Source organism: Chionomys nivalis, chromosome 8, assembly GCF_950005125.1.
Source record: "Chionomys nivalis chromosome 8, mChiNiv1.1, whole genome shotgun sequence".
Lineage (NCBI taxonomy): Eukaryota > Metazoa > Chordata > Mammalia > Rodentia > Cricetidae > Chionomys > Chionomys nivalis.
In genome coordinates this window covers 13339291-13354718 of record NC_080093.1, presented here as the reverse complement: position 1 = coordinate 13354718, position 15428 = coordinate 13339291, and the positions used below count along the sequence as shown (strand labels likewise).

General features: G+C 49.0%; 1 protein-coding gene across 2 annotated transcripts in view; it reads left to right on the top strand.

Annotated features, from left to right (window-relative positions):
- The window catches only part of Neurl1 (neuralized E3 ubiquitin protein ligase 1), an 82633-nt gene that overhangs the window by 34510 nt on the left and 32695 nt on the right, over positions 1–15428 (top strand). Inside the window, exon 1 of one of the 2 annotated variants that reach the window (XM_057778201.1) lies at positions 14774–14905. The exons of the other annotated variant lie outside the window; for it this stretch is intronic. Within the exon in view, the coding sequence (XP_057634184.1) occupies positions 14872–14905 (34 nt within the window). The 5' untranslated portion in view covers positions 14774–14871. Of the gene's footprint in view, positions 1–14773; positions 14906–15428 lie in introns of those variants that run through there. 2 annotated transcript variants of the gene reach the window in all.

The window sequence follows — 15428 nt, the reverse complement described above, 5'->3', positions numbered from 1 at the left end:
GTGGTATTTCATGGGATGGATGTGGACCTGCTCATCCGTTGATGAGCATGTGGGCTGCTTTCAGTGTGGAGCCAATATGAAGCTCCTGAAAGAGGATTTGCCTTTCAAGTCTGTGCACAGACATGCTTGTCTGCTTCTTTGATGATGGAATGTCTCACACTTGGTCCAGGCACATCTAATTTTTTTTTTTTTGATGACAGGGCCTTGTATATCCCAGGCTGGCCTAAAACTTGCCATGTAGCATTTAAAATTCTCATTTAATATTATTGTATTTGTGTGCATGATGTGTGTCTCAGAGCATGTGTGGAGGCCAGAGGACAGCTCCATGGAGTTGGTTCTTCCACCTTTGCATGGGTTGCAGGCCCAGGTTTGCTCAGCAAGGACTTTTATCCACAGGCCCCAGACCTTGAACTTCTGGTCCTCCTGTTTCTACCTTCTAGGTGTAACCCCAGGATGGCAGGTTGTACCACTGTGACTGGTTTATGCTGAGCCAGGAGCAGAACCCTGGGCTTTGCATGCTAGGCAAGCCCTTAACCAAATATGTTTAACTTCTAAAAAATTGAAAATGTCTATTTAATTCTGTGTCCATTATATTTTATTGAGTTATTTTCTTATTGTTGAATTTTGAAAGTTCTTTATTTATGAAGGATTTGCAGCAGCCACTCGGGCTCTCTATTGCAAATAACAAACCCTGCCCTGGGCCAGCCTTATCAGTGAGGAGTGAGAATCCCTGACACAAACAGAACTTTTGGGATGGGTGAATTTTTTCTTTTCTTTTTTTTTTTTTAAAGATTTATTTATTTATTATGTATACAACATTCTGCCTCGATGTATGCCCGCACGCCAGAAGATGGCGCCAGATCTCATTACAGATGGTTGTGAGCCACCATGTGGTTGCTGGGAATTGAACTCAGGACCTCTGGAAGAGCAGCCAGTGCTCTTAACCTCTGAGCCATCTCTCCAGCCCCCTGGGATGGGTGGATTTTAAGTGGGCCAGGGCAGCCCCGCCACTTTTGGTAGGGCTTTTTTCTAGTCTAGTGATGTCATGGCCATCAGAGGAATCCTGTAGAAGGAGACTGCATGTTTATTTCCTGGCTGCCCAGACCTGAATAATCACACAGAAGCTATATTAATTCCAGCATTGTTTGGCCAATGACTCAGGTCTATTTCTAGCTAACTCTTACATCTCAAATTAACCCATTTCTATTATTCTGTATATTACTATGAGGCTGTGGCTTATTGGGTATGGTTCTGGTATCTGTCTTTCTCCTTCAGCAGCTACATGGCCTTTCCCTGGCTCCTTCTACTCTCTTTCTATTTCTCTGTTCAGATTTCCTACCTTACTTCACTATGCTAAATCATTGACCAGAACAGCTTTATCCATTAACCAATAAAAGCAACACATATACAGAAGGACATCCCACATCATCTCCCCTTTTCTGTCTAAATAAAAAGGAAGGTTTTAACTTTAACATAGAAAAATTACATATACAAAACAGCTGTCAAGCAAGAATTACAGTTACAATATTTAGTTCATTTACCTTTGGAAAATCAAGGAAAAAAATTCTAGCATCTATCCTATCTTTGTGAGTCGAAAGTTTTATATCTAATTTATCTTTTATCATAACTAGGAAAACTCTCTCTTCAACTCTTCAAAGACCCCAGAAGGATATAATATTACCTAAGTAAGCAGGAAGTTCATTGTAAGCAACTTCCAAAGTTTTAGAATTGACAGAGACATCTTGCTGCCTGGACAGCCACCCAAGTTCTTCTGTACCATTGGGGCATCCATTTTCAGTATACAGGCCCATAGTACCCAGCAGACTTTTTCATGAAGCAGGGAATTTGAAAGACTGTTTCACCTCTATTGGCAGTTTGTCACTTTCCTTTGTGTCCTGCAGAATGTCTGGCAGTTTCTTCTGTGAAAGCAGGAACCCCGAAGGACCATCTGTCTTTTGGCAAGTTCAGCAGTCATTTTTCTGTGGGTCCTACATGTCCAGTTCATACAAAATACCATAAAGTAGTCCAGGCAAAAGCCGGGCAGTGATGGCACATGCCTTTAATCCCAGCACTCAGGAGGCAGAGGCAGGTAGATCTCTGTGAGTTCAAGGCCAGCCTAGTCTACAATTGACTCTTGTTTTTGTGGGTCTAGAAGTTCTTTTTTTTAAGCACTATTTTGTAGAAGGAGATTGCTCGTTCATTTCCTGGCCACCCAGACCCAAATAATCACACAGAAACTATATTAATTACAACACTGCTTGGCCAATAGCTTAGGCATATTTCTAGCTAACTCTTATATCTTAAATTAACCATGTCTATTAATCTGTGTATCACCATGAGGCTGTGACCTACCGGTAAGTGCTGGCATCTGTCTTTCTCCTTTGGCGGCTAGATAATGTCTCCCTGACTCTGCCTATTCTCTCTCTATATATATATCTCTGTTCAGATTTCTCACCTGACTTTACTCTGCTAAGTCATTGGCCAAAACAACTTTATTTATTAACCAATAAAAGCAGCACATATACAGAAGGACATCCCACATCAAAATCCTAACCAGACATACAGTCTCTGGAGGAAAGAGAATGGCTTCTCTGACACTTTTTCCTGAAGAGCAAGGAAACTATTTAGTGTGTGTGTGTGTGTGTGTGTCTGTGTGTGTAAAATATCACCCAGCAGTCTTCCTGCCATGCCTCATTGGCTAGATGTGGGCCACATGGTCATTCTCTGGTCACTGGCAAGAGGGATAGGGCCACCTGACTGGCATGAACTAGTGGAAATGGCACGTGACCCTTCTGGAGAGCTTAGAAACCACACCTGTCCTCAGGTATAGAGGCTTGTGCTTTTAATCCCTTGAATGCTGGGGTGGAGTGGGGGTGGGGCTTGGGCTGAGGTAAGAGGACCTTGAGTTTAAAGCTATCCTGGACTACACGGTGGGTTCACTGCCAGCCTGAGAAACATACTGAGATCCTGTCTCCCCAAACCAAAGGCTAGGAATGTGGACCAGTGGTCGTGTGTCTAACTTGACTTTAATCCCCAACCCCACAGAAACAAATAAAATTCCAAACTGCTTTGCTTGGACTTTTCCATAGAGAGTCCTTGTTAGTCTGCTGGAATGTGGATATTAGTCATTTTCTGACTTCCAGAGGTGATGCTGATGTGGAACCGGGATTGAGCATTGTGTCATCGTGGACCAGGACAGATGTTGGGGAGTCTGCCACCATGCCCATGATGGTCTTGTTGAAAACTAGTGGCTTAAACAAATCATCTAATCTCCTAAAACCTCGCTTTCCTCATCTGTCCAATGGGACTGGCCCTCTTTAATAGTTCCTGTGAAGGCTGAACAAACCCATGGGATTTGGCAGGCTTTGTGCCCACGGACACCTGAGGAGGTGGCTGCTTAGCCCCTCTTTCAGAACTTCCCTCCTGCCAGGAATAGCCAGGGGAGAGATTTCTTTTTGAGCTCAGCTTCCTGTCATTAAATGAGAAAGAGAAGGGGAAAAAACCAACAGCCTGAGAAGCCACAGGCAATCACAGTGGACGTTTTTCTTCTCGGAAGGTGTAGGCTCGAACAAGATGCTATAAATGGTTCCTGCAGACAGCTGGAGGTGCTCTTCCCACTGCTACCTTAGTCGGGAGAGCTTGGGAGGTGCTAGGTGTAGGACATTTATCGTCTCTTCCTCTGGGGTCCTGCAGTGGGTGGAGGGGGCTGTGCCTCTGCAGCCTGCAGGAAAGATGGTTGGATAAGGCTGTGTATTCATCCTCCCTGGGTGTACAGGACACATCCAGGGCTTAACTTCTTGACTTAGCTTACATGTTGGCAGGCTTACATGTAAGGGAATGAGGAGGGCCACCCTTTGGGCTATGTGGTAAAAGGCTGGTGATCTGTCACTTTGGGGTCCTACTGGACCTACAGGGGCCACAACGGACATGGCGGTGAGGAGGGTTAATCTCTAGGCTACGGACTAGATGCTGGAAAGTAGAGAGATGAGTCAAAGCCAAGACTGTATACCACCAGTTCCTGTCTCCCCTCTGCTTAACTCTTCATTTTCTCCTTGCCTGTGTAAAATACTCTTGGCAGAACTGTAGGATGCCACCATGTTCTAGGCATCCATGTTGTCCCAAGAATGAAAAAGTCCTTGCATGGCTGGCCTGCCTTAGATAGGCTACTCTGCCTTGGTTGGGCAGCTCTGTCCTGGATGGGAAACTCTGCCTTGGATGGAAACTCTATCTTGGATGGGCAGCTCTGCCTTGGGGCTTTGGGGTGATTTCAGGCAATGGGATAAAGGTAAGTAGCATGGGAAGGATGTACTGGGTTGGGGGAACAGTGTTCAGAGTCACAGGACTTTGAGATGTGGCTGTATTCTAGGACTCATTGCTTGAATGCATGGAATGCTTTGGTGGGAGGGTGGATATCATGGTTGATGTGGCCAGATCCATGGGTGGAGTCAATTCAGAGAGTATCTAATGCTTCCCAGAGAGATCAAATTTATCCTGAGGTGCTCAGGAATTATAGACAGAAAGACCAGCCTGTCAGCCCTGTGAAGGCAGCAAGAGTGAGAGTAAGTCCCAGTCAGGATGGTGTTGGTGGCTTGAGCTCTGGGAGGAGCTGGAAGATGGAAGGAGTTGACTTGTAGCCACGCAGAGGGGCAAGTGTTGGGTAATGATGTCAACAGATACATGTCATTTTTTGACAGGGTTTTTCTGTGTAGCCCTAGCTGACCAGGTTGGCCTCGAACTCAGAGATTCTCCTGCCACTGCCTCTCGAGTGCTGGGATTAAAGGCCTGTACCACCACCACTAAATCAGATGTATATTTTAATCTTAGTTTAGATGTTTTGTGATTGTGAGATCTACACCAAGACTCAGTGTCATCATTGAGGGTGTCAAGTTCCCAGTGATGACCTCTTCTTCTGTAGCCCAGGGTATCTCAAGATGACAGTAGCAGATGTAATTTTCTTAGTTGATTTATATATTAGTTACTTGTTTTATTGCTGTGACAAAAGCAACCCAAGTAAGGAACGATTTATTTTGGATTAAACTGTTTCAAGGAATGCTCTCTCTCATGCCGGGCAAGTTATGGTGACAGGAGCAAAAAAATGGCTAATCACATTGTATCCACAGTCAGGAAACAAAAAATGGCTGGTCATATTGTATCCACAGTCAAGAAGCAAAAGGTGATTGGTCACATTGTATTCATTCGGGAAGTAGAAAGTAATTGGTCACATTGTGTTATAGTCAGGGAGTAGAAAGTGGCTGATCACATTGTATCCACAGTCAGAAGCAGAAAGTGGTTGGCCACATTGTATCCAGTCAGGAAGCAGAAAGTGGCTGATCACATTGTATCCACAGTCAGGAAGCAGAAAGTGTCTGATCACATTGTATCCAGTCAGGAAGCAGAAAGTGGTTGGCCACATTGTATCCACAGTCAGGAAGCAGAAAGTGGCTGATCACATTGTATCCACAGTCAGGAAGCAGAAAGTGGTTGGTCACATTGTATCCAGTCAGGAAGCAGAAAGTGATTGGCCACATTGTATCCACAGTCAGGAAGCAGAGATGAATCTTGCACTCAGCTCTCTTTCTGAGTTTTATTTAGTCTGAGACCCAAGACTGTTGAGAGGCACCACCCCATTTAGGATGGGCCTTCCCACCTTAATTAATCTAATCTAGAAAATCTTTTACAGACAAGCCCAGAGATTTGTTTCCATGGTGACTCTAAATCCAACTAAAATAACAACAAAAGTTAGCCATTGCAGCGTTCACTTGTCTTTATTTTTACACAAGAGAAGGTACTTGAGGACATGCAAACCCTTCAGAGAGGCCTCCATGGGATAGGTAGGTGCAAGGCTAAAATGTCCCAGCTGGGTAGAAGGATATGAGTTTAAATCTGACTCTCTGCTGTTTACAGCAAGATGGGGGCATGATTGGACCTTTATGTCTCATTCATGACTGAGGCTCCATCTAGACCACATTTCCTGGGACTTCTAGGTTGTTCTGGATACACTGCCTTAAGGACCTTGTTTCTTCCTCCTGTCTCTCTAGCAGGTAGGCACTGCCCTTCTCAGCCCTGTTTTTCAGAAGAGGAATGGATACGTGGGGTTTGTCACTCAAGGGCCTACTTTTCAGTGAGGACTCCCAGCAGAGACTGCAATGGTAGCAGCAAGTGTTGGAGTCATGAGACTGTAGCATTTGGCTATCATTGGCTTTCCTGGGAGTGTCTGATCCTAGAGTCAGGGCCCTTGTGGGTCTGGGCCATCACCCTGTTGTGCTGCTGATGTTCATTGTCTGAGGGAGAAAGTTGGAAAGAGACCCTGTAGAATACAGGAGCAAGTAGAGGCCTGGCTCAGTGGCTCTGAGCTCTGCTGTCCTCTGCAAACCTTGGAAGGACAGGAAAGAGGACGAAGCCAGAGATGCAGGAAGGCATTCAGACTGCGGGAGGCCCATGGGGGTATTCCCAGATTTGGGGTGGTTTCAGCTGTGTAGAGGGCTGGCACCAGAAGATGTGGGTCTTGGGAGCCTTGGCTAAGCTATGACAGCCAAGTGTACGGGTGTGAATGTCACATGTGAGTGTCACGGGGAGAGGGACAGGTGAAGGTTCCTCCCTGTAAAGGGGGTTTTATCCTCCCGACATCAGCTGCCAGCTTTTTTTCTGATCCAGGAGGGACCAGTCGGGTGAATTTCTGCATTAGAGACGCACGAGTTTTATTCCTGGACATATGTCTTATCTCCTACGTCACTCTGGTGTCCTCGCTACTTTCCTCCCCCTGAACATCATATTGTCTGCCTTTCCTTACCTTCCCCCAAAAGATTATGTTCTAGGGACAAATCTTACAGACTCTAGATGACAATTTATCATTTGTGACTGGGACAAGGGCTGGCTTCCGCACTGACCAAAACCAGAGCACTAACCAGGTGACAAGGGACAAAGCTTAATCTTCTTTCTTAGCCGGGCTGCTGGCCAGTCCTCTGACATGACATTTACATATATAGCAGGCATGTGTCTGTAATGTGTAAGGCTGAGTGCTGTGCTTGGTGAAGGATGTGTAGGGCTGAGTAAAGATTGGTGACAGGCGATGGCACTTGCTGAAGCAGGTCCTCTGTTTCTCCTGCCTCGAGTAACAGTCTGCTCTCACACGGTCCGCTCACACACGGTTCGCTCACACACGGTCCGCTCACACACGATCCGCTCACACACGGTCCGCTCACACACGGTTCGCTCACATACAGCATCCCAAGTCACTCCTTTCCCTGGGTGGGTCAGGGACCATCACTCCTCACTTCCCCTGCCTTCCTGAGTTGACAGTGGCCAGGCGCTTGCCTTGCAGAGGTATCCTTGCTCCTCATGAGTACCTCTCTCATGTCCCCACTAGAGAAGTGACCACAGAACCTCAGAGAAGTCCAGTGGTTTGCCCTGTCTATGTGATGGCAGAGCCAGCTTGTACAGCTGCAAGGCTGAAACTCCCAATCTCCATGTGGTTTGGGGTGGGTACATCCGTCCTTTCCGGGGAGTGACAAAGATCTTATCCCAGTCAAATGTTTGCTTCCAGTTGGGAGTTCTGTGGGTGTGGATTCCAGTTGGCACACACTGTCCTGGGCATAGGGATCTGGGTACCTTCTTGTTTGGGTCCTTTCTGCTTGGCATGGATGGTGAACCCTCTGTATAGTCCAGGGTAGCTAGGCTGCCTGCGAGACTTGGAACTGGGGAGTGTGAGCTGGTGTGTCTGTGTCCTGGAGGGTCTCAGAAAGTGCTCTTGGCAATGAGCTGAGGCTGGGAGGAGCTAGGAGGGGCACCCAACTCCAGGTTGTTTGCTCAGATTCCCTTTCAGTTTCCACCCCCGCATCTGCACCTGTTGTGTTCCCATCATCATGGGCAGCTGGCAGCTGGCACTGCTTAGGGCACCTGTCCCAGTGTCCTCTGGTCTCCATGGCTCCCGTTTCTCTACACTGTGGCTTTTGTAGTCTCTGCCCTTCTTCCACCTCTTTGTCTTCAGCTCTGCCGTTCTCTTTCAGACTTCAGGTAGCAACCTGTGTTTTTCTTGGGTCTGGATAAAGAAGGAGTTTAGGGGTGGGCTTCCCTCCTCCTGATTCTTCAGTCCAGGACCAGCCTAATAGGTCAGCAGAGGGAGGATGGCCCTGGCAGGTCTCTGTTAAGCCCTAAGCACCTGGTGACTCACCATCTCAATCAAATTATCCTTTGTCCCTGACAGCAAAACAAAACCAAACCTCCAACACTGTAGCCATCTGGAGCTGCCTTCCAGCTCCGCCTCAGCAGACCACTTCCCTCTCTGGCCTCTCCACATGCCCGCCATTTCCCGTGTCTCATTAATGAGAACATCTCCGCCCTTTATTCAGCCAGTTTCGTCTGTTGTCTCTACTCTGTATTTGCCTATTTGCGACTCTAAATACAACCACAGAGGACATCCGTCCTGAGTTCAAGTCCACACCTACCGTGCAGCCTTAAGAAAGCCCACAGTTTTCTGAGCCCCCTTTGCTACCTCTGTAAGGGGGACTCCTCTGGCAGCCTCAGGGCGGGACTGGACCCTCCGTCCTCTGGAGGCAGTTTTCCTAGCCCTAGCCCGTGCTTCTGGGGGTGAACTTGCTGTTTCATTTTGCAAGTCACTGGCTCTGCCTTTGGCTTTCGGCTCTGTGAGGATGGCTTTAGAAAGTGTGTGTGTGGGATTTCTCATTCATGGGGAACAAGGATGAGAAAGGATGGAGTGAAGGAAAGTTCAACGTCCAGCCCACCGTTGAAGCCCATAAGGAAGGGAAGCTGTAAACAGGGTGACACAGGCAGGGCTTGTGAGGAGGGCCTCGTTTATTTTTGTTTTATTTATTTGTTTTTTAGCTAAACTAATTCTTCTCTTTTATTGAGTATATATATATTTTTAATTTTACATTTATGTTTGAACGTGTGTGTGCTTAAATAGGCACCCCATGGCATGTGTATGAAAGTCAGAAGATAACCTGTAGCATGGTGGCTTTTTCCACCATGTGGGTTACTGGAACGCAGCTGGTCAGCCCTTAACTACTAAGCCATGTCACCACTCCTAGAATATTTTTGTTTATTATTTATTGTTTGTTTGTTTGGTTCTGCCTCTCCTGGAACTCAGTTTGTAGAGCAGGCTGCCCTCGAACTCAGAGAGATTCACCTGCCTCTGCCTCCTGAGTGCTGGGATTAAAGGTGTGCACCACCACAGCCAGGCTATTATTATTATTTTTTATGTATGAGTATTTTGCTTGTATATATGTCTGTACCATGTTCATGCCTTGTTCCCACAGAAACCAGTAAAGGAGTATAAGATCCCCTGGAACTGGAGTTACAGGTGGTTTTGAACTGCCATGTGGGTGCTGGGAATTGAACCCAAAACTTCTGGAAGAGCAGCCAGTGCTCCTAACTGTTGAGCCATCTCTCCAGCCCCCTATAATAGTCTTAAACTATTCTTTGACAATTTCATATATGTATATATCCCGGGCACCCCTAAGAACCCCCCTCCTACTTTCCTATCTAGCCCTCTACGTCCAGTTAGTGTTGCCCACATGCATGGTTGTGGGGCTGTCCACTAAAGCATGGCAACCTTAGCAGTGGCCACATCCTTGAAGAAAAGGACTCTTCAGGAAGAGGGTCTTGACAGCTACACAGGTCCAAGAACCCAGGGGACTGAAGTTCCCCCAATGCGACCAGAGGGCGGTTGCCACTCCCTGGGGAAGAAAGAAGACAAGTCCTGCCTGTAGTGTCCACCTCTTGGAGCCTCAGTTTTATGCCCTGCAGAGTGAGGGGAGGGATTGCTGTGGAATCGGCTGAGGTTTTGTGTACAAACCCTTAGCCACCCTCCTAGCACAGGTGCATCTTGAGCCGATAGAAGCACTGTTAGCCGGTTCTGTTGGATTGACATTGAGACATCAAGGCCAGACTCACTTGCTTCCTCCAGTGAGGTGTCACTTCTTTAAAGATTCCTCGGCCTTCAGAGCATCAGCCCGAGGAGGGCCAGATGCTCAGACACACGAGCCTACAGAAGGCCTTCTTTACTCCAACCACGGCGTGGCTCACCCTTTTCCCAGTCTCTGCTCAGTGCGGCTGTGGAATGAAACCTGAGCTGTTTACCTACAGCCATGGAAGCCCCTTCCCTGACAGCAGCCCCATGATCTGTAATTGTTTCCCGATCCCAGGCTCCATCCACCCGCCTGTTGGTTGCTGAGGGGTGAGGGTTGAGTCTTGCTTGCCCCTTGGTCCACAGGTGCACAGGGGAGCTTGCTGAGTGAGTGAGTGCTGCTATCTTTATCTCTTTTAGTAAGCAGAATCCTTTGATTAAGTGGAGATTTATGTGGTACCCAGTAATAAAACCTCGTAGGGATGCATCTCACCCCGAGGAAGGGATGGTGCGTCCTCTACAGAACCGTGGACACTGCTCTGGGGTAGGGTACATTGCCGCTTCCTTCTGAGAAAAGGGCAGCGGACCAGGTAGAAAAAACCATTTGTTTTGTGGTACTGTTCTAGAAGTCCTGGAGACACCAAGGTGACCCCTAGTTCTCAATTTTTCCCTACCCTACCAAACAGGTTTCTAGGGGTGTAGCCCAGGCTGGCCTCAAGCTCAATCCTCCTGCCTCCATTTCCTGAGTGTTGTAATTACAGGGGTATGCCACCATACCTGGCTTCTGTTTCACTTGCCACTGCCCACCTGAAGGACTCCTGGGCCCCCTGGCCACACTTGCCCCATCCTTGCCGTATGGCTTCTCAGTTATGTGCCCCCATCCTGTGAAGGACCCCCATTCTACTGTGAGCTATTTTCTGAGTACCCGCTCTACAAGGCATGATGTGAGGCCTGAGGGGGAGTGAGGGCAAACCAGGTGCTGGCCCCATCTTTCCGGATGCCGCTGCTTTCTGCCCTGGCACCTCTTGTCTCTTCCCACGCGTGCCCCACACCAGATGGCAGAGTGACCTTTTAGACACGTGTGTCTGGTCTTGCTGCCTCCCCCACTGAAGCCTGTCTCTTACGGAAATAGCCTGGTCTTTGTTCTGCTTCTCCAGGCCTTGTGCCATTTCCCTGGCCCATCAAGTCTCTTCTCCAGGCCCGTGTCCATTTCCCTGACCCATCAGGTCTCTTCTCCAGGCCCGTGTCCGTTTCCCTGACCCATCAAGTCTCTTCTCCAGGCCCGTGTCCGTTTCCCTGGCCCATCAAGTCTCTTCTCCAGGCCCGTGTCCGTTTCCCTGGCCCATATAGTCTCTTCTCCAGACCCATGTCCGTTTCCCTGGCCCATATAGTCTTACCAACAGCACATTTCACTAGGGTTGTCCCGCAGAAGCTGCTCTGCCCATACTAGCCTTGCTTCTTGAGTATGCTGGGCTCCTTACAGCCCGCGGGCCTTTGCACATGTGTGCTGAGTCTCCATAGTATGCCTTTCCCTGGCCCACCTCCACAGCACATGGACACAAACCTATGTATCTTGCCCCGTTCTGGGCACTTTTCAGGAAAACCTGCCTCAAACTTGCTAGAACCTCAATCCCTGGCTTCAGACTCCCCCCCCCCTTTTATTTTTTTTAAGAAAAACGGTCATATATTCTGCAAGGTGGCTAATTGAGAAGCGTCTGTTTCTCTCCGATCCCTGAGAGCTAGGAGTTGCCTGTTGGGGAACACATCTCATCCTTACTTTGCAGGTCAGCTTTTAGCAGGTAGCAGATGCTCAATGTTTGTAGGTTTAGGTGCCTTAGGTTGTTGATCTCCACTAAGAAGAATCTGGGACACATAGACTAGGTCCTCACTAGGCCCTGCTATCTGTGTTGGGAAGAATAAGACAAGGATTAGAAGGGGCATAGCTGCAGAGTTCAGAGGAGAGACAAATTCCAAGTTCCAGAAATGAGGACTTAACCAACTACCTGCAGCCCAAAGGAGGCTTCCTGGAAGAGGTTTTCCCAGGACGGGGCACAGGCAGAGAGAGCATTTCCAGTGAAAGAAAGCAGGAGACAGAGATAAGCAAGGCTAGATGGTCTCTGGGATGCTGAGCCACAGAAGACTAGGTTGCCCTATTGGAGAAATTGGTCGGTGGCCCAAGGCCCAGCTAGGTCTATTAAAAGGCAGGCGGGAGCTAGGGATCTCAGCGTATAAAGTGCTTATTGTCCAAACCTGAGGGCCAGAGTTTGGTCCCCCAGAAGCCATGTAAAAGCTTGGCAGGCTTGTTGGCTGCCCAGAATCCCAGAGGTTGGGAGGCAGAGACAGGCTAGTAAACTGGCTAACCGGACTAGTAGATTGGCGAGTTATGGGTTCGAGTGAGAGATCTTGTCTCGACAAAGTGGAGAACGAGCAAGGAAGATGCCAGTGTCACACATGCAGTCATGTGCACCCCCATGCACACGTGAACACATAGTCACACATGCATACTCACCATGCACCCGAACACGTGTGCTTAAAAGGGGGGGAGTGCTGGAATGAGACCCTGTATGTGTAACCTGCTTAGAGGAGTGCAAGGCTTGCCTTTATGACTGTGATCCCATGAATAGGATGGTCAGATGCCTCAGCCACTTCCCCTCATAGGAGGGGACTAGGGAAGTGTGTGTGTGTGTGTGTGTGTGTGTGTGCACAACCACAGTGAATATGTACCAGTGTGAAGGGATGCACACTGCCTTGCATAGAATTTAGAGCCATAGTTTCTTCCAAATGAAGTCCCTGGCAGAAGGAACCACCATGGAGGCTGTGGGCACTCACACACAGGGCCTGCCCAGCTTCCTAACTGCTGAGACCAATCAGGTCCCAATGTCCCTCTGTGTTCTCCGTCCTTCTGTCTTCTGTCAGACTGGTGTGTGTGTGCTGTGTGTGGGCAACAGTAGTGTCTCGAGCACCTCACACATGCTCACACCTGAGTTCCGTTGGATGCAGGGCAGCCCCTACATTTCCCCCATGTGTCCCCCAGCTTTTCCTTCAGCCCCTGACTCCCCATGTGTATCTTTCTCTGGGAATCTAGATCCTTAACCGTAAGAGGGCCTGGAAGATGGGAACTCTCCCCTGTTCTGGGAGAGGTGTTTATCCCGGACAGAGTGTGATGGGTAGAGAGAGTGTTTCCCAGACCACCTAGGCTGGAGTCCCGGCTCTACTGTGACATGCTGGGATCCTCAGGCAAACGCTTAGTTTCTCAGAACACTCACCCCTTTTCTGTAAAATGGGTATAAGAGCAGCTCACGCACTGTTCTGTGCACTGTAAGTCCTCAGGGCATGGCCTGTCCCTTTTGATGGCAGCTTGGGCTTGCTGTTTAGGGCTAGGATTTCCCTTCCCAGCCTTGCTTGCCGCCTCTGTCTGTGCTTCCTTTTTCCTTAGGTGCAGGGTGGTGCCAGATTCTGCACCCTATGATTCCTCCAGAAGCTGTGTGAATCTGTAGGAGGATGCATGTAGTGTGTAGGGCAGGAGATGGGTAAATGGGCACCATGGCGGCATTTAGGAGTGTGTGTGTGCACGAGTGTGTGGTGATATTTTGTTTGTGCTGTAACAAATAAAGCTTGCATGAAGGTCAGAGTGCAGACCTAGCCACATTAGTTAGCCATAGACGTCAGAAAATAATGGCACACACCTTTAAGCCCAGCACTCAGGAGACAGAGGCAGATGGATCTCAATGAGTTCAAAGCCACCCTGGGCTATATGAGATCAAATCTGTCTAAAAGAGAAACTGAGCCACTAGGGAGGTGGAGATGGGAAGTGATATGGCTGGGAGGAGAGAGGAATATAAGGTGAGAGGAGACAGGAGCTTATTGCATTCAGTCTGAGGATTCCTGGAGACAGGATCTTGCCCTTGTTGGTCTGAGGATTTGGTAGAGGTAAGAAGTCTCTCTAGTGGCTGGCTCCTTTACTTCTCTGATCTTTCAGCATTTATCCTGATATCTGACTCTGGGTTTTTACTATTAAGACCAATTAGAAATTGCACTACACTTGTATTTGTGCATACATGATCACGTGTCTGTTCATAGACACGTGGCATGATGCAGACATGCTGTATGGGTCCGTGTGGCTGCGCAAGGGTGTGAATGTGTGTGGTTAAAAAGACAACTTGGCATGAGAGTAAAAGCCCGGGTTCCGGCACCAAACCACCTGGGGGTTCACCCCAGCACTGCTATCCTTTAGTTAGCTCTCTTGTCATTGGCCTTCTGGCCTTTGGGAGATGCTGGTGGTACCTGTTGGTAATAGTACTGATGCTGACCTCATGAGTCAGCCTGCGAGGACTGAAGGAATTAATCCTTGCAAGACAGTCTGGAAGAGGAAGATAGAAATGATGTGAGTTTGACTGCGGTATCCTGGTATCCTCGGGGCAGGGCAAAGTCAGCATTGCTTTGATCCCACCCTTGACTTTACCCCTAATCTGCATGTAAGTTGCGTGTGATGTCCCCTGAATACTGAATGGCTGTTGGCCTGGGTGACAGGGGAGGTGTTGTGTGTATCTCCATATCCATGGGACAGTGTGTGTGTGTGTGTGTGTGTGTGTATGTTTCCGTGTGTATGTCTGTGTATGGTGTGTGTTCTGCTGGGGCATCTCCAGCGCTTTCTGGAGCTTGGCTATTTCAGGAAGCCTCCAGTCTCCTCCTCCTTATGTAAATAAACATGACAGATCCCTTGCCTGAACCAGCACGGAGGTGGGGGAGGCTCCTAGTGGGTGGGAGCTGGGAGGCGGCAAGCACAACCAGGGGGTGTGCGTGTGTGGCCGGCTGGCTGGCGGGCAGGCGTGTGCATGCACGAGGGAGAGGGAGCGTGGGGGCGCAAAAGGGGCCACTTGGCCCTGCCATGCCGGCTGGCCGCGGGGGGAGGGCAGGGGGAAGGAGGAGGGGAGCTGGCCGCCAGGGCTGCTCCGTGACGAGGCCAGCCGGCCGAACGGAGGTGGCCAAGCTGCCAGCGGCCTGAGATGGGGGGACAGATCACACGGAGCACTTTCCACGGTAAGGCCCCAGTTGATGTTTTGGGGTTCAACCCACCCCGATCCTGGGGACCACTTGGTAGGCTGAAGCAGAGAGGCACCGGGATAGTCTTTACTCATGTCCCTGTCTTGTCAATCTTTGTGGGCTCAGGGGCTGTGTGTGCAGTTGGGGGGGAAGGTGTTTGGGTGGGTGGCACTGTGGTTGGAGAAATAAGGATATCTGGAAGGTCGGGCATCTGAGTTTCCCTGCAAAGTGGCCTTGTTCTCTTACTAGGGTGTGGAGCAGCCCTTGAGAGGAATGTGAGGTCCTAGGTACCCCGATAGGACTCCTTACAGAGACTCTGAGGCAAATCGCACTTAGACAACTGGGGAGACAGCTTCTGTGTCTTGGAGGTGGTCGGGGAGAGATGTGTGGGTACCATGTGTGTGCACATGTGCCTGTGCTTGTGAATCGTGCTGGAAATATCTGTGGGTGTGTACCCGTGCCACCTTGCACCTAAGCACACAGGTGTGCTAGTGACATAGGTGTGTAGTGACAGCCAAGC